At 48.9% G+C, this 27,628-nt stretch overlaps 2 protein-coding genes across 5 annotated transcripts in view; one reads left to right on the top strand and one right to left on the bottom strand.

Moving 5' to 3' along the window:
- Positions 1-8,468, top strand: part of RIPOR3 (RIPOR family member 3) — a 40,899-nt gene extending 32,431 nt beyond the window's left edge. For all 4 annotated transcript variants that reach the window (XM_041417829.1, XM_041417827.1, XM_041417828.1 and 1 more), the window contains 10 exons: positions 144-728; positions 2,254-2,390; positions 2,633-2,765; positions 3,203-3,311; positions 3,704-3,868; positions 4,023-4,181; positions 5,087-5,289; positions 5,798-5,881; positions 6,669-6,759; positions 7,535-8,468. In XM_041417829.1, the coding sequence (XP_041273763.1) occupies positions 144-728; positions 2,254-2,390; positions 2,633-2,765; positions 3,203-3,311; positions 3,704-3,868; positions 4,023-4,181; positions 5,087-5,289; positions 5,798-5,881; positions 6,669-6,759; positions 7,535-7,632 (1,764 nt within the window). In that variant the 3' untranslated portion in view covers positions 7,633-8,468. The remainder of the gene's footprint in view (positions 1-143; positions 729-2,253; positions 2,391-2,632; positions 2,766-3,202; positions 3,312-3,703; positions 3,869-4,022; positions 4,182-5,086; positions 5,290-5,797; positions 5,882-6,668; positions 6,760-7,534) is intronic.
- Positions 8,469-8,961: 493 nt separating this feature from the next.
- The window catches only part of PTPN1 (protein tyrosine phosphatase non-receptor type 1), a 32,915-nt gene continuing 14,248 nt past the window's right edge, over positions 8,962-27,628 (bottom strand). The window contains exons 2-9 of the mRNA XM_041417831.1: positions 19,250-19,340; positions 17,608-17,708; positions 16,283-16,381; positions 14,692-14,829; positions 14,036-14,245; positions 13,469-13,630; positions 12,624-12,859; positions 8,962-12,125 (exon numbers count right to left, since the gene is read on the bottom strand). Coding sequence (XP_041273765.1) covers positions 11,921-12,125; positions 12,624-12,859; positions 13,469-13,630; positions 14,036-14,245; positions 14,692-14,829; positions 16,283-16,381; positions 17,608-17,708; positions 19,250-19,340 — 1,242 coding nt within the window. The 3' untranslated portion in view covers positions 8,962-11,920. The remainder of the gene's footprint in view (positions 12,126-12,623; positions 12,860-13,468; positions 13,631-14,035; positions 14,246-14,691; positions 14,830-16,282; positions 16,382-17,607; positions 17,709-19,249; positions 19,341-27,628) is intronic.

The following is a 27,628-nucleotide window of genomic DNA, read 5'->3' as shown; positions in this document are numbered from 1 at the left end:
GCAGAGATGGTAGGGGTGGGGGTGTCTGCTGCAGTATTCTGTAGTGGGAATCCTGCTGGGAGCCAGGAAAGCAGAGTCCCCTCTCCCAGGTGGGACCTGGGGCTTTGCAGCCTCTCCAGGCTCACCTGGGGATCTCTTTGCAGTCTGTTCTGCAGCAGAGGCAGAGCCCGGGGCACGGAGGGGAGGAAGCCCAGCCTCCCAGCATCCTGAGCTACTTGGCTGCCTGCGATTTCGATGTCCCTGGGAGGAACAAGCCGCACAACCCCGCGGAGACCAGCGAGGGAGACTCGTTCAGCTCGGAGGATCAGAAAGGGGCAGAATCCAGAAGTACAACCCCGGCCCTGGACCACAGGACGCTGCCGCTGGTGATTATTCAAGAGACTGGAGCAGAAGAGCGGCAGCATCCCCTCCCAGACCACAGCACCCTGGACATCCTGAAGAAGACCCCATGCGGGGATGGGTTCCCAAGGAGCCCCTCCAGTTTTCCCTCCCGTCACAAGGGCAGGAGAGACTCCTTCAGCCAGGCCCGGAGCCGCCGCCTGGCAGAGCAGGAGAACATCAGCCAGAAAAGCTGGAACGCTGCGAACGAGCTGAGGGCGGAGGGGCGTGCGAGGCCGATGGACAGGACCGTGCAGGACGTGCTGGAGCTGCTGCAGACTCGCGAGGAGGGGCGGGCGCCGCTGGAGACGCTGCAGTGCCAGGTGTCGGCTCTGCGGGACAGGCTCAAGGTACAGCGGGGCTGCTCCGGCCTGGCCGGGCTGCCTGCCGGCTCCCGGGTGGGTTCGGGGCTGCTCCGGCCTGGCCGGGCTGCCTGCCGTGCTCCCGGTGGGTTCGGGGCTGCTCCGGCCTGGCCGGGCTGCCTGCCGTGCTCCCGGTGGGTTCGGGGCTGCTCCGGCCTGGCCGGGCTGCCTGCCGTGCTCCCGGTGGGTTCGGGGCTCTGCGGCCACCAGAGGCCGGGGGGACACGGGGAACGGGCACGGGGCTGCGGGGGACCGGGGGAGCAGGGACGGGACCGGGGGAGCAAAGGCAGCCCCGGTAGGGAGGGACCGACGGGGCAAAGGCAGCTCCGGTGGGAGCTCCGCGCTGAGCAGAGACCGGGCTGTCTGTCCGTCCGTCCGGCCCTCGGGCTGCTGTCTGTCTGTCCGGCTCTCGGGCTGCTGGACGGGGAACGGGCACGGGGCTGCGGGGGACCGGGGGAGCAGGGACGAGACCGGGGGAGCAAAGGCAGCCCCGGTAGGGAGGGACCGACGGGGCAAAGGCAGCTCCGGTGGGAGCTCCGCGCTGTCTGTCCGGCTCTCGTGCTGTCTGTTTGTCCGTCCAGCTCTCGGGCTGCTGTTTGTCCGTCTGGCTCTCGGGCTGCTGTCCGTCCAGCTCTCGTGCTGTCTGTCCGTCCGTCCGGCTCTCGGGCTGCTGTCCGTCCGTCCGTCCGGCTCTCGGGCTGTCCGTCCGTCCGTCCGGCTCTCAGGCTGTCTGTCCGTCCGTCCGGCCCTCGGGCTGTCTGTCTGTCCAGCTCTCGGGCTGTCTGTCTGTCTGGCTCTCGGGCTGTCTGTCTGTCCGGGCTGGCTTTGAGCTCTCGGTGTGTTCGAGCTCGGGGTGACCGCAGGCTGAGCAAAGCCCGCTCCGTGCCGCTGCCCCTGCTCCTCCCGGCTGGACGCGCTCCTGCCCTGGAGGAAAGGTCCCTGTGGAGCAGGCAGGGCTGGAGCCGGGCTGGGGATCCAGGCTGCGGTAAGAACTGGTGGTGACACAACTGCCCCGGCCTCCTGCTCCAGTGAAACCCCTGGGAAAACAGCATTTAACACCCAAACCAAGCACCCTCAGAGCAGCCTTTCCAAGCGGGTGAAGGTGGTGGCTCCGTGAAATTCACTGTTGGTGTGAAGCTCTTGGGTGCTGTGCTGGGATGTAACAGCATCCCAAGGCTGCTGCTTTGAGCTCAGGAACAGGGAATGAGTGCAAACTGTGTTAGTGACAGAGGATGCAGAAAATATCAGCTCTCACCAGCCTTGGGAGGCATGGAGATAAAGGATAAAGAATCCACAGAGATTAAAATATTGAAACATGTTTTGAATTGAACTAGCAACATAATTTTGGGGTCAGAGAGCTGCACCAAGAGCAGACTTCCCTGATGTGTTAAGAATGAAATCAGAGAAGCAAAGTGATACATTATTAGGAATAATTTCAAAACCAGTAAAGAACAACTGTAAAATGGCTGGCCAGCTACAAATAACAGTATTTCTGCTTCCATTTCATCAACAGCTGAAGACACTTCACAAACATTCCTCTATGGAGAGTTTGATGGTGGAGACAGTGCTGGAGAGTTTTGATTTCCTGAACAATGACTGCAGTGCTGATGAGCTGTCCTTGTTTGGGAGCATCAGGACAGGCAGTGTCAGGTATGTGCTCTGCACCTCGTGGGACAGGCAGAGGGGTCCCACAGCTGCCTCAGTGGGCTGGGAAACAGCCACGGTGTCAAATGCAGCACAGAATGGTTTTAGAGAGGGTTATAATTGCAGTTAAAGAACACGCTGCTTTCTGTTCAGTGCCACCTGGTTTCTTTTCAGCTGCTGTTGAGAGTGTCCATTTCAATTCTGTTTAGTGGTGAGACTTGTAACTCTCTTTTCCCTCCTCTCACCAGCACATACAACGACAGCGTGCTCCAGTCCCTGAGCTGTGACACGAGGCCAGAAGCACGGGATGTCACTACTGGGGACGATAACCTAGACGTGCTGCTGATAACACACCTGAGGCTGTGCAAAGCTCTCCTGCAGGTACAGAGCAGCCTGGGGGCACTGCCTGCCATTGTTGATGCTGATTACAGGAGAATTTGGTGTTTTGTTTGTTTGATAGCAGCACGGAGACTCAGAATGGAGACGGGTGCATTAACGCTGGGTGCACGTGTGTCCACACAGAACGTGTCACACAAACCTCTGCTGCCTCTTCTCTGCGTTTTGCTGAGGCTCTGAGCAATTCTCTGTGCCCAAAGCAGGCTCCAAACACACAGGCTTGGCTTGGCTTGGGCCATGTTTAATGAATGAAAATCTGCTACAAACGGGGAGCAGGTGTCTGCTGGACAAGGGGCCTTCTGATAGCAGCTGGGGGTTTCTCACTTGTCTTAAAAGTTGGATTCTGAGAAATAAATCCTCATTTATCTGGAGCTTGATCCTGCCCTTGTTTCAGCCCCTGAGTTATGTCTGTTGCGTTTCAGAAACTGAAGACACCAAACATAGCCCAGGTGGTCCAGGAGAGCATTTTGGAAGAAGTGTCAGAGCAGACACGAGTCCTGGGGGATGTCCTGGATCTGTCTGTTGAGAAAAGTGAGTACCTGCCTTCCCCCAAGGCATGCAGAGATGGGAGAGCTGCACCCCTGAGGTGCCTGCTTGATCCCACCCAGACCCAGGGCTTTCATTCTAAATTCCTTGCAAACACTGACATCATTAAAGCAGCTCATCATTAAACCAGGGGCCATTCTTTGGTTCATTTTTTCTTCTACACAGAAGGAAAAAGTTTGCAGAAGTTGGTCTCAGAGAAAAGAGTAGCTGAACTGGTATGTTTTAAACAGGGATGTCTAATTTTTAACAAAACTATCTCTAATAAAAATACAAGTCAGTGATGCCCCAAGTCCAGATCGGCCATCTGCTGCTGAATTTCTCCTGTAAAATCCCAAATCTGCTAGAGCTCACTGACTTTTTAAAACATTGGGTTTCAGTTATTCAGAAGACTAAAAAGAAGAAGCAGTATCTGAAAATCTGGAGTGATCTTGCAGAGCCTGGCAGCAGCATCTTGGTGACCTCAGCAGAAAGGTTCCGTCATGCTCTGAAATACACCATGATGCTCAAAGTGAAGGAGAAGTACCCCAGCCACCTGGAGACAGGTACCCCCTGAGCTCCAGGCCACGCTGCCTTCATTTCAGTGCTGTGCTGAAAACTGTCCTTGTGCATTTAAAAAGCCCCAAACCCAAACCTGCTTGCTTTCAGCAGCCTCCACATAACCAACCTGCTGTTTTGTGTCTGTCCTGCTCCCTGCAGTGCTGCAGAGGCTGCTGGAGCAGATCCTCACCTGTGATGGGTTGCTCCCCTGCTCCCATTTCCAGACGGAACCCGTTACTTTGTTCCAGTTTTTTCGGTACCTGGAGAGACACCACATTGGCAGCCTGGAGAAACACCTGGCAAAACTGGCTAAAGAAGGTAAAGGCAGGCTTCTCCTGCAGGGACAGGGCAGTGCCCTCCAGGTTCCTGCTCCAGATACAGCTCCAGAGCAGGAAACAGCCCAGCCCTTGCACTGACAGCTTGTTTCCATTTTAATTCCCCTTACGACCATGTAGTTTTAATCAGAACAGGAAAAGCATGCTTGACTCCCATGTCTGAGCATGTGCAAACAAACCTCTGTGAAGGATGGGCTTATCTTAAGTGCCCTGAAAATAGGTTCTGGGATATTCCAGAGCTGAAGCAGACACAGAGTCAGGAGCAGCCTCCAGCTGGATCCAAGGACTGAGCACAGTCTGTGGCTTGGGTTCACTGCTGTAGCTGGACTCAGACACAGAACAATAAAATTGCAGAGGTTACTGACTGCACTTTGTAGCCTGAGGTAGCCAGTGCCTCACTGGCATCTTGTCCAACATGTGAACGTGCTCCAAAACTTTCTCTGTACTAGGAAGGAATGATTTAAACATAGTCCTGCTGTCGGCTGCATCCTCAGGCTTGTGCTGATGCGGAGGGCTCGTGTGGAGGGGGCTGAGAGCCTGAGCACTGCCCTGCTGTCCCAGCCTGGGCACGGGACAGTGCCAGCCTGGGCAGGAGGCAGGGTGGGCACAGGGCTGTGCTGCGCTGGCCCTGCCCGCTGGGGCTGGCCCCGGCCGGGTGTGTGTGTGTGTCCCCCGGTCTGGCCGGGTCTGTGTGTGTGCCCTGGTCTGGCCGGGTTTGTGTGTGTGCGTCCCCCGGTCTGGCCGGGTGTGTGTGTGTCCCCCGGGCTGGCGGGGTGTGTCTGTGTCCCCCGGGCTGGCCGGGTGTGTGTCCCCCGGTCTGGCCGGGTCTGTGCCCCTCGCGGCGGCGTTCCCCAGTGAGTGAGGCCGCTCTCCCGCTCTTCCCGGCAGTGATGCTGATCGAGGAGCTGCAGTGCCCCGGCAGGCTGAAGACGCTGAAGAGGCTGAAGGGGAAGAGGCTGAGCCGGCTGCAGCCGCTGCCGAGGACGCTGCGGCTGCTCGGGCTGCTGCAGCTGGACGAGAACCACCGGGTGGGCAAAGCGGCCACGGCCTGCCTGGCCCGGGCCGGCGGCAGCGGCAGCCTCCGGGCCCGGGTGAGCGCGGGGACAGCGGGGAATGCGGGGAGTGGTGGGCACAGCGAAGACTTTGGGGACAGCGGGGAGCTTCCCGGGGCCGGCGCCGCTTTCCCGGCCCCGGCGCCGCTTTCCCGGCCCCGTTCCAGCCCCTGAGGCGGCGGAGGGAGCGAGCCCCGCTGAGGGAACGAGGCCCCCGGAGGGAGCGAGCCCCGCTGAGGGAACGAGGCCCCCGGAGGGAGCGAGCCCCGCTGAGGGAGCGGGCCCCCCTGAGGGAACGAGGCCCCCTGAGGGAGCGAGCCCCGCTGAGGGAGCGGGCTCTCCTGAGGGAGCGAGCCCCGCTGAGGGAGCGAGCCCCGCTGAGGGAACGGGCCCCCCTGAGGGAACGAGCCCCTGAGGGAACGAGCCCCCGAGGCCGCGGTGCTCCGGTGCTCGCTGCCTTGGCTCATTTCGCGGGGATAACGCCGCTCCTGTCACTTGGATTGCGTATTAAATTGACTCTGTGTTTTATTCTGCCGTTTTGCTGCAGGCTGTGCTGTTTTACAGCGATGTTTTGTCCGGCAGTGACACGAGGCTGCAGCAGGCTGCGTGCCTGGCTCTGAAGAACCTCAGGGTGAGCGCTCCGGCTCTGCCCCGGGCCCGGAGGGGTTCCTGCGGCCGGGAGTGCCCAGCCCCGGCTGCCAGGGCTCCGGACGATGAGTGCCATTATTCCCAGGGCAGCAGGAGAGGCAGCTGTGGGCACCGGGGAGGGGCTGCCCTGCCAGGCACAGTGCAGGGTGTGTGATCTCCTGGGATGCTCAGTGCTGCAGGACAGTGTCTCACTGGGGACCTCCAGCACCAGGATAAACCAGCAGCGTTTCTGTACCAGTCAGTTCTAAACGTTTCACTGTAGAAATCTGAAGTTAAATCAGGGGGGTATTTTTAACAATAGCTGATTAAAGTCAGAAGACAAAAGTAATATTTGCATTGCTATTATAAGAAACAGCACAGATTTAAACCTTCCCAAGAGCCCTAAGCTGTAATAGGTTTGCACACAAACAGGGAACCAATGTCTGCAAACAGGCACAACAGCAAACCAGGGCCTTAAAGTCGATTTGCAAAGCACCAGCTGGGATTAACCCTTTCAGTGAAGGTCCTTGTTGGGTGGCACTGATCTAATGCTCCCACAACCTGTACCCTGGAACTTTTACACTTTCTGATGCCCTAAAACAGAGGGAAGGTAACAGAGGTGAGATCATATCAGGAAATGTAACTGCAAGCCAGCATGCTGGGGAAGAGAAAGGTCCTGGTGGAATTTGGATGTCACAGGAGATGGGAGTTTGTGTCTGTGTTTGCTTTGTAGAAAATGTCCACCAAATTGCTGAAAAGCTGCTTAGGCAATTTTTTCTTTTTTCCAACAGGCTGTGGAGAGCATTGAGCAGGTTGCTCACCTGTGCCAGTCTGAAACAGAGGAAGTCAGGAATGCAGCCAGGGAAACCACACTGTCCTTTGGTAAGTCAGCTTGGATTGGTACAGCTTTGAAATGGTCTGAAAGAGGGATGTGAAATAGTGCAGGACCAGGAGGGGCCTCACGTTCAGCCTGAACACATCCAGGACAACAGAAATATTTCATCAACAGCTGTTTCATACCATGAATATAAACTTTACATCACACATAACAGCCAAGGGCCCCTGATGAAGTTTACAGAACCAGACCAAGGAGATCCTGAAGGATTAAGTGCTTTAGGAACCACTGAACCTTTTGAAAAGGTTGTAGATAAGGACTGACAGTTTTATGCTGGCTCATTACCTGTTGCTACACTGGAATCCAAGTGACAAGTGACTGACAGTGGAGGGGACCTGATAAAATGTCAGTGCTCCCCATCTCCTACTGCCCAGCATTTGTGCTTTTCCTGGGGGCTCAACAGCTGGAATGCTGCCAGAGCATGGCCAGGTCATGCAGGAGACAACCACCTACCTCCCTGTTCTGTTCTTCCAGACCCCACTTTGAGCCAGGCTTAGTTCTGGGCATCCCACAGAACACTCAGGCCCACATGGCACAGTTTTCCAGCTGTGATGCTCCAAACTGTTACTCATGGAAATCATTGCAGGAGGCCTGATTTTCCATGGTGGCTTCCAGCAGGTTTTGGAAAACTTCCCTGAGGGATGTGTTTGTCACTCGAGTCCTTCCTTCCAAGCAAGGCTGTGGCAGGAGTGTCCCCAGAGGGCCAGGTTCCTGGGGGTGCTGTGCCTGTCCCTCAGCAGGGGCTGTTTTCTCTCTCCACAGGGGAACGGGGCCGACAGGCCTTTGAGAAGATGGACAGGATCTGCTGTGAGCTGAGAGAAACAGCTCAGGAGGCCGAGATTGAAATCACAGTGTTTTAGCAGTGGCATGTGAGGAGCTGGATCCCGTTGTCCTCACAGCCACACGGGTACCTGAGGGTTTGGTTTTGCCTGGTTTCCTTCTGTCCTGTCCTGTCCCTGCTACGTCCTGCCCCAGGACAGGTTTATTTCCAAAGGGAACAGTTTGTCATCTCCATGATGCAGCCTGGAATGTATTTTCTGTCTCTCAGCACATGATGAAATACCAAGTGCTGGACAGATCAAAACTAGGATCTCTCAAAATGTGGATCCAGGTCTTAACTGGAGTTCAGTCTCCATCTTGCAGGAATTAGCTGCCCTGCTCCAACTCTGTCCAGTATGATCTGTTTTCCCAGGAAGTGCTTTATGAATTTGGTGTCCTCCAAGGAGAGAAATGACCACTCTCCCAGATCAAGTGCCCTGTCAGAACAAACCCAGCACCACTGCTTGGTGGTTTCCTTTGCTTGGGCCATTCAGCTGCAGAAGGAGAACCTGGTACTGCCTAAGTCACTTTGCAATTGCTGCAGCTCAGGCCAGGCCCAGCAGGGCCAGGCTCTGTCAGAGTGTGTGTGCTCAGCTGCAGGGGATTTGCCATGTGCAGCTCTGACTGAGGAGGGACAGGTTTGTTTTTTTTAAATTCTGGATTTAGTCATAGACCAAGACTTCTCCTCATCCCCCAGCCCTGGTGACTGGCAGGGTGCCCATGGGGAGCAGCCTGGCTTCAGGTGCAATACTTGAAAGGGGGTTGGGATTGTGTGTACAGATTTTTATATATATATACACATAAAACTTTTCTATTTGGTATTTATTTGTTGGATTTCATACTGTTTTCTAAAGTTCTAATAAACCATTTGAGACAAGTTCCTGTGAGTGTTTCCTACTGCTGAGCTTGCAGCCCTGGGGACAGGTAAGAGGCACTAAACCCCCAAGGAAAAGTTGGCCCTGATCTGCCCTGTCCTGCTCCACTTTGGTAAACTCTCTCTCCATTTGTAGGTTTCCCTAAAAATATAAACCAAAGGTAAGTACTGGAATTCAAACATCAGGATGTGCAGGCTGCAGCTGCAACCAGAGTCAGCATCAGCTCCTGCAGAAACCAACCAGGCTGCTTGAGTTCCTGCACCTCTTACCCTTAAAATGTAACTGTTCAACGTGAGAGACCACAGGAGGGAAATGGAGGTGGCAGGGAGACATGGGGATCCTCCACTCTTTTACTGGAGCTCTGCCTCCAGGGAGTTCTTACAGCAACATTTAAATCTCTTTACTCTACCAACCCACCCCCCCAGCCCTCATGTGCACGTGGGCCAAGCAGGAGCCCATGGATCCAGCCCAGAAGCAATAACACATTCAAGTGAGTTCTTTAAAAAAAGAGTTTTTATTGTTACAACTAAAATGAGAACTGAAAACTTGTATGGGAGATTGAAAAACTGTACAGTTGTACTCTAACCTGGGAGGCCCAGCAGCGGCTTACACAAAAGACAAGATACCTGAAACTGTATTATACCAAAACATTCAGCTTTTTTGTTGAGTTTTTACATTTTTTTTTATAAAAGTTTATTCTATGGCAATCTGTAAAAAAGAAAGACCTGATGAGTAAATATTTGCTTAAGGCAGATAGCAGAGCAGCTCACTAACTTTCTAACGAGTCTAACATGGATGTTTGTCCATTTCCAAGAACAGGTTACCCAACACCCCACTGTGCTACGGTATATACACCCCCCAACTACCACAGACAGTACAGGACAGCAAACAAAATGGGCACAGCTCAGCACTGCCAGCCCTGCCCACACCTCCCTGGGCTCTGGCACAGTCACTGTGTCCCAGACAGGCTCAGAGCTGGGCCTGGAGCACAGGAAAGAAACAGGCACCAAGAGGGTGCTCAAAGCTCTTCTGTCATCTGCAGGAACTTTGGGTAGAATTGTTTGCAGCTGAATAACTCTGTACTCAAAGGAAGGATCCTTTATTTTCCTGCCGTACCCAGGATTTAAAATATTCCCTCTTGGGAAGGTGGCCCAAGGTGGGTTGGGTGTGTTTCTTTCCCCAGGTGTCCCAGGGCCAGGGGAGGTGTGGAAGGGCTGCCTGAGCTCTCTGGAATGTCTGTACTACACTCACTCAGCTGAAAGGAACATGCTAGCACCGGGCACACGGAGCACACGGGATCCCACGGGAAGTCATGCCAAGGATTAGGCGAGTACATGGGCTCTGATAAACACCAATCGGTCCAGTGCTGAACAGAGACACTCAGCAACACCCTCTGAACCACAGCCACTAAGGATCAGGTCATGCAAATATCATTTGGGCACATCAGGAAGCAGGAATATAAGTTCTGTCACCTTTCAAGCACGTGGTGTTTCATTGGGACACCAGACTTCACATGCACTTTAATACAAAGGGGTACAAATGGTGCCTCAGGGCAGGGTCCTGCCCACGCTGCAGAGAACAGTGGGGACAAAGCAATCACAGAATGTATCTTAAATACACAGATGAGCCATTATATATTACCATTTTTCTATACTCATTTTTCCTGTTTCCAATAATATAACTAAATATTGACTGATTACAACATTCCTCCTTTCAAGTACTGGTCTGACCAACAGTCTCACAGGTAAAGGATTGATTCCCAGTACTACCTGAGGATTTATTATTGTACTCTTGAAAAGCCCTTGATGCAAGCTTAACAAAACACAGAAGTAACTCCCACCCCCACCCACCCCTTCACCTACTCACCCACTGAAGGAAGAGCTACACCTACAGCCAGCTTGGCAAAAATAAATACGGAGTGGAGGGGCTCCCCTGGGCTCCTCCACAGCGAGGGCTGCACTGAGGGTGGTTAAGTGCTATAAATCTAGAAAGACTTTAGAACTAAAACAAATCAGTAACACTGCTGCAGATCAGCTGTCATGGGGCAGTTCAATCACTACAGCTCCCAGGAGTGCCTTTGCTCCTGTCCTCTGCACCACGACACAAGCAAAGAAATCTTTGCTATTATTGTTGAAAGGATTCATAATTTGGTATTACCCCGAGGAACAGCACTGGCTGCTTGGTGCAATGCTGCCTTCCAGTGCCAGTGCTCCCCACACACCCCAACCCTCCCCTAGCAGCACTTCAGCCCCCGAGCCCTGGCTGCTGTGGGACCCCACGGGGCTGAGCCGTGGCTGCCAGAGCCAGGACTGGGATCTCTGCTTCCAGCACAGCAGGACACACCAGCACTGCCATCATAGCCAAGGGGCAGCTCGGAGCCCAGCACGGCTCCTGCTGGCCTGTTCCTGGCCAGGGCAAGCTGCCCAGCAGGGATTGCTCTGGCTCTCCCCTGCTCAGAGCCCCACGCTGGGCCGCAGGGAGCAGCTGCAGAGTGAAACTGCACTTTACATTCCAAATGCTGAGGTTTAAGGACTGGTCCTTCCACGGGCCACGGGCATGGCCCCACTGCTGGTGGACATGGTTTGGTTGAATTTCCCTTTCCTGCTTCTTTCCCTCCCCTCGACCTCTCCCAACCCAGAATATAAAAGTAAAAACAGCTTTAGAAAGGATGGTGCAATGTAAAGAGGCATATGTGCAAGTAGAGTGCAACAAAAGTCAATGAGGAGATACACTTAGTAAAGAAAAAAAAAGAAAAAAATCAAAGAGCTGGACGTGTTGGGATACCCTGAGCAAATGCAGAAGCCTGGTTCTATCAACACAAGTAAAACAATCAGCTCTTTAAGAACAATTATGCCAAGATTAAATATATCAATACCACAGGCACTGCCCACAACTCAGTCTTTAAAGATGAAGCAAATTTAAAAAAAGACAAAAAACAAACCAAAAACCAACCGCAAACACACCTCCCCTTCCACAAGTTTACATTCTTCAGGTATGTGGGTTTCTTTTTCTTTTTTTGGGAACTTGTCAATGTAAGTCATGTATTTGGTTACAACACTTGGAGAGTACAAGCAAGTTTCACTTGTGCCTAGTTTTTCTGAAACAAAAAGAAAATGAACTGGCTTTTTAAAAAAGGCTAAAAACAACAATGTGTTGTAATTCTATTATTTAGTTAAAAAAAAAAAAAGAGAAAACAAAAAAAGGAAAACAGACTATTTGGCATTTTCTCTGCTTACTCCTGAATATTTCAAGGCCCTGAGATTACAATATTATGTTCTTGGGACCACAGGGCTGGATAAAACCCTAGTGCATCAATTCTCTCATTAAGCCCTACCCAAAGTTCTGGCCTTTCCCCCTAAATCTACCTGCTCTGAGCCAAGGCTGCCCTGCCTCGGGGGCTCCGCGGAGCCGAGCGCGAGCCGGGAGCGGCGCTCCCGCGGCTCCGGCCCACGGGTCAGTGGAAACACACCCTGTAGCAGAGATAAGCTCCTGCCGTGAGGAACGTGAACATGCAGATATTCACTAGGAAGGGCTTCCAAGTGGCCACCACGTTCTCATCCTCCTCCTCCGAGTTCTCCTTCACCGACTCCTCCTTGCGGGGCGAGAGCCGCGGGTTCTCCCCAACAGTTCTCCTCCGGGGTTCAGTGTCGTGACTAGTGCTGGGGACAGAGGGAGGGACACTCAGGGCTGGGTAGGAATGAATATTCCGTGCTGGACTGGTCATGGAGAAGAGAAGCCATGCAGGTGCTTCAAGGGCAGGGAACACCACAGAGCTGGAAAGCTCTTGGAGCTGCAGCAGCCACCAAGCCCAGCCTGTCTCCAGTCAGGACACATCTGGCTGCTCAACAGAGGTTTAGGAAGAGCTTGGGAGGATTCTGTACCCTTTAAAGAACAAGCTTTAACCACCACCTGCTTTCACTGCTCATCACAAATCTGTACCAAGACAGGCAGTGAACAAACCCAGCCCACACCCACAGCTGCTGAACACCAAAGTTCTAAACTCGAGCACCTGCTCAGAAAGGGATGGAACGTGGCTGCTCGTTCAGCCCTAACTCCCAAAGAGCATCTCAAGGTGGAAGCGAGCACCTCCTCCCCTGTGTCAGTGCCTGCCTGTGGCTCTGTGCAGAGCCCAGCTGTCAGGGCAGGGAGTGCTTTACCTGTCTGTGCTGGGGGCCGCAGCTGCCCGGGCCCTGCCGTCCGGAGCCGCCTCCTCCACGCTGCTGACCGAGCTCCTGATCTCCTCCTCCACTGCCTGGGGCTTGGCCGAGAGCTCGGGGGGCTCGTGCATCCTCCCGTTGTGCAGCTCTGAGGTTCTCTTCGGGGGCCTGGGAGGTGGGGGGGTGTGTTCAGGGGGTGGCTCCAGGTCTTCGTTGGAGAGCTCTTTCCACTGCTCCTTCAGGGAAGGACAAACCCTGTTAAGCTTTTCTCTTTCAAGGTGCTCCAACTTTAAACTTTACCACAGCAAAATCTTTATACTCTACCTTTTAATTAACACTTACAGTGGTTCTTCATTTGCATTGAAAAAAAACAAGAAAGAAAAACCAGACACAAGAACTCCAAGCTCAAGCTGAATCCACTATACAAAACATATTGGCCATATATGTAAGAAATTCTAATCTGCTTCTAAAAAACTAAAAAAAAACAAAATAAAATCTATTTTGCTAGAGTTCTGCTTACCATAAAAAACCCTGATGAATTTAATCATGACACTTAAACTTCAGGAATATTAGAAAACTTGTACTGTCTGAAATTCCAGGTGCAGCAGCTCCACCTCAGTCACTGTGCAGGAAAGCACAGGAGGCACCTGCTACATAACAGGTACTTTTGGAAATAAATAAAATACAGCACTTTAGGTCGTGACAGATTGTAAAGCACTGTACCTAAAAACCCCACAATATAAACATGTACTGAAGCTGAAGCAAGCACCAAATGTGAAGCTTCCTTCCATCCTGTTCCTCCCACCCACGTGCTGCAGTTCTCTGGAGCTGCCAGGAGCACTCACTTGCACTGAAGCATCTCCCATGATGAATTTTGCCCCTTCAATAACGGCTAGGTAGGAGAACCGGAGCTGGTCTGCAGTCTGGATGAGCCCCATCCTGTACTTCCTCATTTCCAGCAGAACCTGCTTGACGTCCACGGAAGAAGGATCTTTCCGTTTGTCCATCTGCAGACAAGAATGTGAAACATGTTTTCTGCTCTGATGAGGTTCACTACAGTGACTCATTTTGTGGTAGGGCCTTCATACCACCCTCCACACTACAGAATGAACAAACTCACACACAGCTGGTATCAGCAGCTCATTACCAGGTCTCCAAAAACATTGAGGGGAAAACACTGGGCCTCAAATATGCTGCTTTCCCTGAAGGCAAAGCCTGTCTTCGTGAATCATCTGAAAACTGGAGACTTCCCTTCCCCACACTCAAAAAGGCCACTTTAGGAACCAGACCTGCCTGGGAACACACTCCAGAAGAGCAGAGCACAACAGGGGCAGACCACAGGAACCCTCCCCAGCCCCTCCACGTCCCCCCAGCGCTGCCCCGTGCAGGAGCCCTGCAGCAGTGGCCCTTACCAGCAGCAGACAGGTGTCCACCAGGCAGAAGGTGCCCGACCTCCCGATGCCAGCGCTGCAGTGCACCACGACCGGGCCGTGCCCGGGGCTCAGCGAGCCCGACTCCCGCACCTTGAACAGGAAATTCAGGAAGGACGCCGGCGACTCCGGGACCCCAAAGTCGGGCCAGGTGGTGTAGTGAAAGTGCAGAATCTCTCGAGTTTCCTGGGTCTGCAGAAACAGGGTTTGGGAACTGTTTCAGTTTGGGTATACCAGTCGGAAGGGCTGGGAACAGCTGATTGAATTCCAAGGACAAAGTTTCACCAGTCTGAGGGAGCTTTTACAGCTGCACAGCCAAGAAACTAATTACAAGTAATGGTCTCTTGCTGTGAAGGTCTCCACTGGGAGCAAAGGGAATTGGGTAAGTAAATTTACTTATTTCCAGTTTAGTTATTTCAGCTCAAAAAGCTTGTGAGACTCTGGGTATGGCTGAGACATTAAACTGCTGGAGGGTCCCCAGGAACGCCTCATAAATACCCAAGAGTTTCATTTCCACAACATCTCACGCAGGATCATCAAATCCAGGATAATTCATGACCACCAATTTCAAGCCCTTGTTGGTGAGGAGGTGAATTCACCCCAAGGAGAGCAAGGACTGGGTGAGACCTGGTACTCACAGTCAGGTTTTCCAACTCCAGCTGTCGTACTGTGTAGTAGGACTTGATATCTTCAGATATCAATGTTAGTTTCAAGTTTGTATCTTCAAAAAACATTTCTTTCTCTTCCTTCCGTGGCCAGTACTGTGCACACTTTACCTAAAACCAAGCAGGAGACACATAAATGTCATTACCCACTCCTGACTGAATTGCAGTTTTCTTATGAAGGTCTCCCAGAGAGATGAGCTCTGCAGAGACTGCTGCATGCCAGGGACTTTAATGAGCCAGCCAAATAGCAAAGCAGCACATTTTCAAGTGTGCAGGAAAAACCTGGAGCTAAAATACTCATCAGCAGCACGAAAAGGAAAGTCTGCACCCAAGCTGCTGACATGAAATGTGGGGACCCTGTGCCTGGGAGAACTGGCCCCTCCTGCTGCCCCTGAGCCACTTCTCTGCCCTGGGATTGGGGTCATCCTCCCCTCTCCAGGCTCTGCACATGGCTCAGGCCTCTCTTGTTAAAGGGCAAACAATGTGGTCAGACCAAAAGTGGAAGAACGATGCTAAACCAGCAGCAGGCTCAAGACTAGGATGATTTTGGACAGTATTTTAATCAACAGAAAATCCCTTCAGCATTTTCTTCACAGGTAGACTAACAGTGGTTTTGCTCAAACTAATTTTAGTTTATTTTGGAAATACATCCTCTTGTTTATCGGGATGCAGAATGCAGTTGTGATTCTCTGCACTTTTTGTCTGGATTTGTAAAAGTTGTAGCAATTGCCTTTGTGTCTAATTTCTCCACAAATGTGTCTGCAAACGCTGTTTTGTTGTGCTCCACTCTAAGCCTCCCACTGCTGTTTGCTGAGGAGTGTAAGCACTACCCTAAGGGATCACAGTCATTTGTTTTGTTCAAAACTAGAGCAGTGCAGAGAGGGAGCAGGAATGGTTGGAAAGGAAGAAACTATTGAAAAATTTGGTTACCACATCTCTTTTGAAGATTAAATTTCACTTGCAGTACGAAACCCAGCAAAACACTGGAAAATCCAGGCTGCAGTTTATTAAAACACAGCTCATTGCCCAAGAATTTTCCTGATTATTGGGAATGTTTTTCTGATGATGCAAAAGCCTGTACCACCCAGTTATCACTGGTGGATACCCAACACAATACTCACTGCCCTCCTCCAAAATATCTTTATACATTATGATACTGTATTCTGTGCAGCAGTGACACTGGAGATCAGAGCTCAGTGGTGATGGAAACCTGCAGCCCAGAGCTTCTCTCTCTACTGCAAAGCCACCTGACACTGCAGAGCCCTGAGAGGTGCAGTCTGTGCACACTGAGAACAACTCCAGAGCCCCTGGTTAGCAGCAGAGACTTCCACTTGTGTTTTATTTTAGCCAAATTCACGAGAAATTAGGCCCCACAATTACAAACCCAGTGATTTTCTGACTGCACTAAGATCAGTTCACCAAGTATTCAATTCCAGGTACAATTTCTTAGACAAAGCTACTTGCAGTCATCCCATCCCGTTCTTTGGGTTGGTTTTACTTGTTTTTTTATTAGAGAAAAGCATAAATGTGATGAACACACAGCTAGAGCTGGGTGAGTACTTACGGATCCCTTTTCCATCACTCTGTTCAACATGACAACACCACGGCTTTTCTGTTCCCAAACCATCTCCCAAAAGTGACCACAAGTATTTGGCAAAGGTCCCTGCAGAGACAGAATCCCCAGAAATAAGCATTATTTTCTGTAAGCATTCTTCCCCAGTAAGAGTCCCTGCACAAGGCAAGAGATTTAAACAAATAACAAGCAACTTCTCATTCAAAATTGTAAAAAAATGCAGTGAGACAGCTTTAAGTTCCATGTTATGAATTCACCCATGAAAGCATGGTTAATCTTTTCCCCCCATACATAAGAGGAAGAGAGACAGAGTCTCATTTGTGAGAAAAGAACTGGGAGTGAAAAATGCTGCATTTTCTTAGGAAAGATATACAAAGGTCATGGGGAAATAAACCCCACTGACTAAAAGCAAAAATAACATCTGTGTCAATCTGCTCTGCAATCCCTCCCCCTTACTCATGATGCTTGAAAATTACTTGACTAAAACACCCAAAAGGATGCAAAATCAGTTAACAAATTATCTGGTTTTCCAGAATCTTCACAGATTTGCCTTGGGACTGAATGAAGTAGTGACTCCTTTTAAAGATTATCTATTCTCAAAGTAGAACTTCCTACTTCTGCTATGTTCCTTTGCCATTTTCTACTCTGAGCTATTGCTCTGAAGTTTGGGTTTGATCCACTCCTGTGCTCAGACAGAAGAGCAGGTCCTCAGAAAGAAGGACTGGATTGAAATGAAGCCATTCAAAGCCATTAAATGTGGAACAGGACAGTAAGCAGTGACCAGTACCAGCCAGCTGCACATCTGACAATTCCCCAGAGTTCCCCCCTGTGATCAACCCCCATCCTGGGGCAGGGCAACGAGAGCTGAGCTCAAAGGACCATTTGCACATTGCACACTGCTCTGCCCATTTCTTCCTGAGAAGATTTATCTCTGTTCTTTAGAAACAGGAAGGAAGAGCTGTCACTTGAAAATATTAATCCCAGTCTACCTTTATCTGAAGTGTGGGAGGAAGGGGTAAAAAAAGAGCCAAGATTAGAGATCAGGACAGTCTCCAGGGAAATGAACATTTAGCACAAACAAGAAGCCTGGCACAGTTGCTGGCTCTCAGAATAAGACAACAGGGCATGTGGGTACCTTTAATTTGTTATACAGATAGGTGTGGAATTGACAGGTTCAGGGAAAAGCAGTGACTTTTATACACACACAGATGTTTGTATGCACTTAAGTAGCTTTACAATAAAGAAAACAAACAGAAAACCCACGAAAAACAACTCCAGCCACCGTAAGATTTTTATTACCCACTGCCAGCAGTTACCTGGGTAAGGATGTAGCTCCTTTGGGCCTCTTCCATTTTTATCAAACTAGCATTGATATAGTCATTGTCACCTTGGTTTAGCTTAATTCGACTGTGATCAACTGCAGCACAATTAGAAAACACAGGTTAAGGAACAGGGAACACAGCACATCCTCAAGCAGCTGAGCTGTGCTGGCAATGCAGGCTCAGCCCCAGCCAGGGCACAGCACCCAGAGCAGGAGCACAGCTCACAGCTCCCCTCCCTCAGCACCCCGCAGGAGAGAGGCCCTGGGGTCTGAAATAATCCCCCCTGCAACGTGCAAACCAGGTCACACTGACCTATCCACTGGTTTTAAATAAGTCTAATTACACAACATCTTTTCAGCTGAAACATTCAAATACAGGTTGTTAAAGGTTTGTCTTAAACACAGATTGGGCAAACAGGACAGAGACCTTTTATTCTTATAGGTATTTAGCTACTGTTCCCAACCTAGCCACCCTCTGATGTACAGAAAAAAATGATCAAAATTCAAGAAACACAGTAAATGTAAATGACTTGCTCTTTTGTTAGTCACTTGCTCAGCTTGGGACTAAAGAAACCAAACCACCAACTAAAAAAAACAAAATACACACAAGGGTTCCCACATTTTGCAAGAAAGCAAACAGACTGGGACCAGGATTATCTAAAGGCAAGAAGGAATTTGTTACTCACAACCTCAAACATTAGAACTGCTTAGTAAAGCAAACTATGTGCAACATTACTGCTCTGGTTAACTGCCCCAAAGGCTTCAGGAGCTTTTGAGCACCAAGCCAGCAGTTCTGTGCCCCAGAGCAGCACTCTGCCCTGGGACAGCAGCTGGGCATCTGCTGCACCCTCAGGGGACACGTGGCCAGGGCTGGCACTGTCCTGGGCACTGTCCTGGCCAGGGAAGGCTGCTCAGACTCCTGGGAGCTCCCTGCAGTGTCAGACACATCCAGTGTGATTTCTGACCACATCCATGGAGCAGCATTTGTGCCCTGTGACTGCAGCCCAAGGACCTGGATGGCAGGCGTGGGCAGGTGGCAGTGGGACTGTCCCTGTCCCTGTCCCTGGGATGGCAGCAGGAGAGCCAGGCTGCAGCAGCACAGTGAGCTGTGCTTGTACAGGACCCGTGCCCAGAGGTGCATTTCCCCCAGCACAGTTGACACAGCCATTTCAAAATCCCAGCTGTGCCCTGGGAGCATCCCCTGTGCTCCTCCTCTGCTCCAAGGAGCTTTCCAGCTCAGCTTTGTCTCTGGCAGAGCTCTGTGCCACTCTGCTCCCAGCTCCCAGGAGGGGCACTGCTGCCCCCTGTGCTGCCTGGCAGGAGGCTCTGCTGGGTGAGAGCTGCACAGAAACCAGCCCTGCCACTTTAGAAATGCTAATTCAGCCCCCAGTCTTTAGCAGAAGAACTCAAAGGTAAAGTAGAGTCTTTTACAGACTCTCCTGTGTGCTGCTCTTGTGTAACTCTATGGATATAAAAGCATCCTGTGACACCAGTACAAATAAATAAATATAATAACAAAGAGTTGTCTTGGGTGCTTATCCACCCAGCAGAATCTTGTCCTTACAAAGAACATTCAGCTGTGAGAAGTCATTAGAAGTCAACAGTCTTACAAACAATGGGAAAGAAAGTGTACTTACAGGGGCTGACATCTCTGTACCTATTTCTATTTTTGTTTCTGGGATGTTTGGCCACTTTACATGGAAAATCACTGGCTTCATGCCTGATGTCCTGAAACAAAACAAAACAAAAAACCAAAAACTCTGTTACATATGAATCCATCTAATTTCATACCATTAGCTATTTTAAGGCAAATACCCATCTGACTTCACATCTTCATGTGAGAGAATTCTGGACAGAAAGCACTCTGGGCCTCCAATTAAGAACCGAGTTTAAATTTCTCAGAATACAACACTAACATTATGTATTAAAATATTATTAATTTGCATAATAAAACAGCACAACATTCACCAGACATTATGCTTTCAGCTCCTGAAGGAGCAGGGTCTCTGCCCCAAAGCACTTCCACATAAACTGTTTTAAGCCCTCGTTTGCAGCATCAGTGAAAATATCAACCCTGCTTCTGACTCAGCAGCAGAGAAAACATTCATTGTGATAGAAAAGAACTTGTCTACCCCCCCTGGCATCACACACACACAAGGTATTTGTCTAAGACCACTTTCATCATTATCCTGAGTTATCAGCACGATGTCACAGAGCTGCAGTGGTAAAGTCAGTGGTTCTCAATTGTTGTGCTCAGCTACAACAGATGCAGCACCTCAGACCACCAGGGCTCTCTCAGGTTTGCTTCACATGCATATAATAGCTCAGCTATCTGAGACAATTTCAGAAGTTAAAATAAAAAGAATTCTGCTGTCCTTGGACATTAGTGCCAATTTGCTGAAACAGAATTTCACATTGTAAGTAAACACTGTGCAAGCACAGCTCTGCATATAAAGAATCGTGTACAACGCTCAAGATCTTTTCAAGTGGGCCATCTACTGCAGCACATTATCTGTTTATCTCTTGTGCTGCATTATTCAGGTATGTACCAATTTACCCTGAATGCTACATGTCAGGAGAAGAGTTCTGATTTACATAAAGCTGCCCAAAATTAGCACAGTATTCCAAAACTGAAATAAGGGCTGACATCAGCTGCCAGCTTTTTATAACTGAACACATGGCTGCCAGTATTTCTGCTTATGAAGAATGCAGTCTGGAGAATATGATCTGGACTGCCACAGTCTAATATCTCAAACATGAGGCAGCTAAAATGGGTGTTTTCAGAAATTGGTCTCTGACACTAGCTTGGTGACTTTGTACTTCACAGGGATTTATTCTTCCATACTGACTGTACAGGATTAACAAGAGAAAAAAACCAGGGAACTAGGAAAATTGGTTTTCTAGATCACTAACCACATTTCCCAATTGTGTGTTGAAAATCCCTAACACCCAATACCAACACAACTCCCTCCCCCCACTCAGGATTCATATTATCAAAAGCATCAAAATGCAAACCAAACCAAGACCCCTAAGGAATTTTTCTGTAAATACTGGGCTATTTTAGCAGCAGCACTAATACACAGTTTCCTTTCACAGCATTAACAGATTTGAAAAAAACTGTCCCCTCTTTTAAAAACAAATGGATCAAATGCTTCCTTACAAAATGGAATTATACAAAGGAACTCTAATACAAAAACATTACACTGAAGCATCCACATGTATGTGCACACACAAATTACTGCCAGTCCCCAGGAGTTCCACAGATTCCAACACCAACATCAGGTATTTCAGGAACTGAAAGTGGCAATTTATTGTGCAGGGAATAGAGAGCTGGCTGTTACCTCACCAGCGAAGATCAGATCTTTTTCAAGATGCCACAGGGCCTACAGGTACTTGGTGAATAATGGAGTTCTAGAGATGCTGAACTCCCACAGGCACAGGGAAAATGGAAAGAAACAAGGCACTGGTGTGCCTTCAGCAGACTATTTAAAACAGCAGTGTATTTCTGGAGCATGCTTCAAGAAACAGGAAAAACCACGGGCTGGGGGGTGGGATGGTAACAAAGAGGGATGGAGGCATGGCAACAGGCAAGCTGCTGCCTGGTGTGAAAAGCCAGCCAGCACCCAGCGCTGCTGAGCGCGAAGAACACGGGAAAACAGAAAATCCTGGAGAGCAGGCATGCCTGCACATCACACAGGGCACATTCCTCTGCAACGTGGGGGAAAGTGCTTTGCAGTTTTGGTTGGGTTTTTTTGGAATACAGAAGTTGCTAGAACATCTAGAGTGACCAAAGGAAATTTATCATCCATGGTCACTTCCAGGACACGAAGCTGACTTTAGTGGAAATGCAATTGTCTTTAACAGAGAACATGGCTGGAGAGAAACAACCCAGTGCCCACAGGAGTTACCCACAGCAGCCATGTGGCCACGTCAGGGGCCTTGATGGACTCACATCATTACTGACAGCACTCAGCTGCTGCTGGGGTAGGCTCAGGACGGGCTCAGAACAGTGCCACAAGGTCTCCAGGCTGGAGAAATCAGACTCATGGAATCATTGTGCTCTGAGGAACTGAAAGCCAGCGATGTCACGAGAACTGAAGGTAGGGGATGAAGGCAGGGATTCATGAAGTTACAAAACACCTTCTTGAATCACACCAGTCACACTGCAGAGATCCTGCCTGTCGAAAAGGAAGCTTGACATTTCATTTAAAAGGTCGTGCAATATAAAACTTTAAAGAGGAAGGGCTAGAACTGAAGTCAGTTTTCCAAAGTCAAATGCTCTGGGTTTGGAGCATGAGTCACTTCATGCCACTCATCTCCTGGTTTTAAGCCCTGTTCCCCCAACACTTTGGGGTGGAAAGAGGAAGTTTGCTGAAGCCCTGCTCTTCAAACGGGAACTTCTGTAGCTCTGAGCACAACGGCACATCGGGCTTCACTCTCCCCATCCCGCCCAGATGCCAGCAGGAGATTCACAAAGAGAAGATGCACCTCAAAATTTTCAAGTAAATATTCTGTAAGACCACAGGAAGAGGCGGCCATGCCATCAGCCATTCAAGCACACTGTGTAGATTTGTGTTTAGAATAGACACTAAAGGTGCAGTCTCAACATCTTCAGCTCCACCAGAGACTGCCAGGAAGCCTTGCAGCAGGGTTCAATTTGGTCACACTATTTAACTGCACCATAAACTCTGGAGCAGATCAGACTCAGAGACAACAATTTACTGTCACTTTAGCAGTTCTGCTCCTATGGGAAGCAGCAAATGCCAAGATCTTAGCAGGGGCTACAGAATTGCTCCTAATCCATCTAGGCACTCACACTAAGGACAGCACTTCACAAAAATCATATATAAAGACTTACATAAAAAAGTAATCTTAGCTTAAAAAACAGGTTTCCTCTTAAAACCACCACTGAAAAATGCAGTTTTGGTTGGGTTTTTTTGGAATACAGAAGTTGCTAGAACATCTAGAGTGACCAAAGGAAATTTATCATCCATGGTCACTTCCAGGACACGAAGCTGACTTTAGTGGAAATGCAATTGTCTTTAACAGAGAACATGGCTGGAGAGAAACAACCCAGTGCCCACAGGAGTTACCCACAGCAGCCATGTGGCCACGTCAGGGGCCTTGATGGACTCACATCATTACTGACAGCACTCAGCTGCTGCTGGGGTAGGCTCAGGACGGGCTCAGAACAGTGCCACAAGGTCTCCAGGCTGGAGAAATCAGACTCATGGAATCATTGTGCTCTGAGGAACTGAAAGCCAGCGATGTCACGAGAACTGAAGGTAGGGGATGAAGGCAGGGATTCATGAAGTTACAAAACACCTTCTTGAATCACACCAGTCACACTGCAGAGATCCTGCCTGTCGAAAAGGAAGCTTGACATTTCATTTAAAAGGTCGTGCAATATAAAACTTTAAAGAGGAAGGGCTAGAACTGAAGTCAGTTTTCCAAAGTCAAATGCTCTGGGTTTGGAGCATGAGTCACTTCATGCCACTCATCTCCTGGTTTTAAGCCCTGTTCCCCCAACACTTTGGGGTGGAAAGAGGAAGTTTGCTGAAGCCCTGCTCTTCAAACGGGAACTTCTGTAGCTCTGAGCACAACGGCACATCGGGCTTCACTCTCCCCATCCTGTTCACAAGCAGGAGATTCACAAAGAGAAGATGCACCTCAAAATCTTCCAGTAAATATTCTGTAAGACCACAGGAAGAGGTGGCCATGCCATCAGCCATTCAAGCACACTCTGTAGATTTGTGTTCAGAATAGACACTAAAGGTGCACTCTCAACATCTTCAGCTCCACCAGAGACTGCCAGGAAGCCTTGCAGCAGGGTTCAATTTGGTCACACTATTTAACTGCACCATAAACTCTGGAGCAGATCAGACTCAGAGACAACAATTTACTGTCACTTTAGCAGTTCTGCTCCTATGGGAAGCAGCAAATGCCAAGATCTTAGCAGGGGCTACAGAATTGCTCCTAATCCATCTAGGCACTCACACTAAGGACAGCACTTCACAAAAATCATATATAAAGACTTACATAAAAAAGTAATCTTAGCTTAAAAAACAGGTTTCCTCTTAAAACCACCACTGAAAAAAATGAAGACACATGATGCTGCTGGAAAAGGTGGAAGAGTAAAAAGTCACAACAAAGTCAAGTGGAAGTGCTCTTTTCCCAGGATGTCACTCAGGCTGGTTTCAGAATGGAAATACCCCTACAATCCACTGAGGTTGCAAAGACCTGTAGGGAAGAGCACAAGAAAACCAGCAAGTACCAAGAGATCCACAACAAACACCAACTTTACACAAACGGGAAAAGGTCTTCAGATTCAGCATGGGAGAGAGCAACCTCTCAACTCATGAGAGAGGCCCTGAACTCACTCCCCAACACACAACTGCTCATGTAGCCCACCTTGACAAGGAAGATTTGATTTCTTATCCTACATTAAGCTTCACATCAGAGAACTTGGGCAAGAACAAGAAATGAGGATGTAACTAAGAGGAAGGTCATCTAAAGATCAGATAAATGAACAGACAGCTGCATCACACAACATAAATCTTAACAAGCAGCTGCAGAATTTTAGCCAGCTAAGTGAAATAAATGTGGATTTTAATACCCTTTAAACTGGTCTCCTAGTTTTGCTTTCAGCTAAGATATGGTAGGGTTGATTTGCTTACTAATCTCCCTCAAAAAAAAAAAGAAACCAGTTGCCTACTATGTAAAGCTTCTTCCTGAGGTCGAGCAGCACAGAGAGGAAAGGACAGGCTTGTTTAAAGTTCAACACCACTATTACACGAGGTTAAAATAAATAAATAAATAAGAAATCACACACTTGCAACACGGTTTCCTAGAAAGCCCCCTGCTAATTCAGCACTGCCCGGGCACTGTGAGGCTTTGTGACACCAGTCAGCTGCTGGAGCACGGAAATAACCCCCCAGGAGAATGTAAACTGGGCATGGCTGCCATATTAAATCATATCAACACGTGGCAAAGCGGGCTCCTTTTTCCCAGGGCCGGATTTATCACAGCCAGCAGGTATTACAGACTGACCAGTTCCAACATGCCCCACTGGAGAGGCTCCTGACAGCAGCTCCTGCAGCCCTTCACTGCACCACTGCATCTGGGAGATAACTGCACACTGTAAATGCTGTTTAACCTGCACCTCAATGGCTCTCAGGGCTTGGCTGCACCTCCAGAAGGGAGAAAACCACAGACTTGTGCCACTTCCAAACTTTACCAGTGCATTTATTCTGCATGTTCCCAGAAGGAAGGCACTGCTGTCAATAAACCACAGCAATACTGCACAGCTCAGCTGCTCGGATTCTCGGATTGCCTCAGTGCCATCTGCAATGGGTAAAAACTGATTTTTCAGTTCTGGTTCTTATGAGAGTTGCAACACAGACAGGGAAATCAAAGAGCTAAACTCTACTATCAGGTTAAAGAATTACATGAGACTTCTCAAATTTCAGTAAGTTCAAAATATAGTTTGTCCTTGAAATTTATGACCCATAACAGAAGAAGTTCAGAGCTGCTGGCAGGAACATTCTACTTCTGCTGTTCTGTAGCCATGTACTCACTGCCAAAACAGGAAACAACTGAATGGAGCGCCAGCGTAAGAAAACAACTCAAGTTCCCTTCTTCTTCTTCTTCTTCTTCACATCCATCTCTATTTTTCCTCCCAGACACTCAATCTACCCAGAAGTGCATCTTGGACATTATTGGAAGGATAGAGACGTTTGAGAATGTGAAATGGCTTTTTCTTGACAGCTGCTGTGCAAAAGCAGAGCTTTGCTATCTGTATCATCAAACAAAGTCAGTGCCAGGAAATAAACCACACTCTCATTAAAGTGTCAAGAGGTTCTAACTCAGTTGCTCTTCTTCTGAAAGAGAAATAACCACCACGATGAGATCCACATCTTGATTTGCCCAAACATTAGGGGTCTCTACATGAAGAGTTCTGGTTTAACCTCATCTCAAATAGCCTGGTGTAGCCCACAGACCAGATATTCACATAACTCCTAAAGGAATTTAGTCTGCCTAGCAAATCCAGACCTTAATTTGTTTGCAGTATGGGTTTTGTGTGAGTTTAAAAATGTATCATTGCTGGCCCGTAGGGCATTCCAGGCTTCACAGACTGACAACTGTGGTTATAAACAGTCCTGCTTTCCTAGATACCCAGTATTTTCATTCTGACATCTCACAGCCATCTAAGAGCATTAGAGCTTTTACAGAGCTACCACCAAAAAAACACAAACAAAAGGCTTCAAGGCTTTGGAGGCTTCAGAAGAGAAAAAGAAGACAAGAACCCTGCAAATGCTAGAACTGAGGGAGGGATAAGAAACTCTTCTCACACCTTTCCACGTGCTGCATAACCAAGGTATCTCCTAGAATTCAGACAAGCTGCAAACGGTATGTTTCAAATTGGAAACAAAAGGACAAGAAATGCCCCCCACTGCAGACAGCTCACAGTTTCTCAAGGGGATCTCTGGCTTCATGAAACAGGAACCATGGAATGATTTACCATGGAATTTTTACCCATAGTCACTCAGAGCCCTCTACTCTCAGAGATGCTGTGCTGATAACCTCAGTTAATGTTAAGTTAATGTACTATCTCCCCCAAATCTTGCATAATCATTATCACCATTCCCCCAAATCTTGTGTAATCCATTACCACCACGTAATCTTAAGATAAATGAACTAATTTGATTAGTAAGTAAATAAGATAATCAAATGTAAGTCTTGCTTCCTCACCAGGTAACACATTCAAGGTCTTACCAGTTAAAAGCTGAACAGATCTTTACAGACTTTTTTTCCTTTCCTCCCATTTTTGATCCCAGTGTATGCATCTGCTCCAAGACTCCTGGCTCTGAACACATCTATTCAGTTGGGCATGCTGGCACATGCCCACTGAAAGAACAGAAATTTGCAGAATATCTGGTGTTACCTGCAGCTGAGGAGGAATCAGAAAGGCCACTGCAGAACCAGGTATTGTTCCAGCAGAGAAGGACATTATCACCTTCTGCCTGAGGAGATCCCAGGACATTGCTTAGTACTGAATCTACTGTCCCCTAAATAATTTGGGAAGATCATTAACACACTCATCTAATGACCTGTGCCAGCCCACTGCCATGAGCAGGAGCACACAGACAGAACAAGCTCTGTGGGCTCCATGAGTAATATCACAAGTGAGTTTGAAAGCAACCAGCCCTAAGTATCTGAGTTCCACTCTTCCTCCTAAGCCTCAATGAAGTCTTTTGAAAAGAGCCTTCACTTTAGATCAAGGCGTGCACTGCACATGCAGTGAGCTACAACCGAAACCCGTCTGTGGTGTTTGTGTCCTTTCACCTTTTCCTGGAAAGTGTGTTGACTAAAAGCCAAACAAACAGCACAGCACTTCAGCTGCTTAACAGACAAACACCGCAGTCATTTCACTCAGGACAAATATTTTAAAGAAACAAAATAAGATTGCAAATGTTCGATTTATTTTTCAAAAAAGAAATGCCAACATTCGTGTAGTTGTCTCACCAGCAGTTTAAACTCACACAGATGCAGAACTATCACAGCATTATTTTTAATCCTTTTGGAGAATACATGAGTTTAACACGTCTAGGGTACCAATTGGTATCTTAAAAATACTGGTCACAATAACAGAAAACGAGACAAGTCCAGTATTCCCCATCTCCAGTGACATCTGCTCATCTGTGACACGCAGAATTTGCTAAAATACCAGAAGTACCAAAGAAAAAAGGGCAGTTTGCCATTCCCAAGCGATCTCATCCTTGCTGAGATAATTTTCAACATAAGGTACCACCAGTGAGAGAGCTACTTGCCTAGCACACAGCACGAGCAGAAGGTACAGAGAAAACCAAATTCAGCCTGAGAAGAGCGTTCCAGTGCTCCAGGGTGGCCAGAGGCAGCTCCACACGAGGGGCATTCCCACAACACGGCCCAGACAAGCTCCCAGCCACCTTCCTGAGTTGTGGAATGAGCCACGAGAGCGCAACACAGCGCAGAGG

Source organism: Onychostruthus taczanowskii, unplaced genomic scaffold, assembly GCF_017590055.1.
Source record: "Onychostruthus taczanowskii isolate IOZ18803 unplaced genomic scaffold, ASM1759005v1 scaffold57, whole genome shotgun sequence".
NCBI lineage: Eukaryota > Metazoa > Chordata > Aves > Passeriformes > Passeridae > Onychostruthus > Onychostruthus taczanowskii.
Note: the sequence above shows the minus strand (reverse complement) of the source record. Positions and strands in the feature narration are given on the sequence as shown.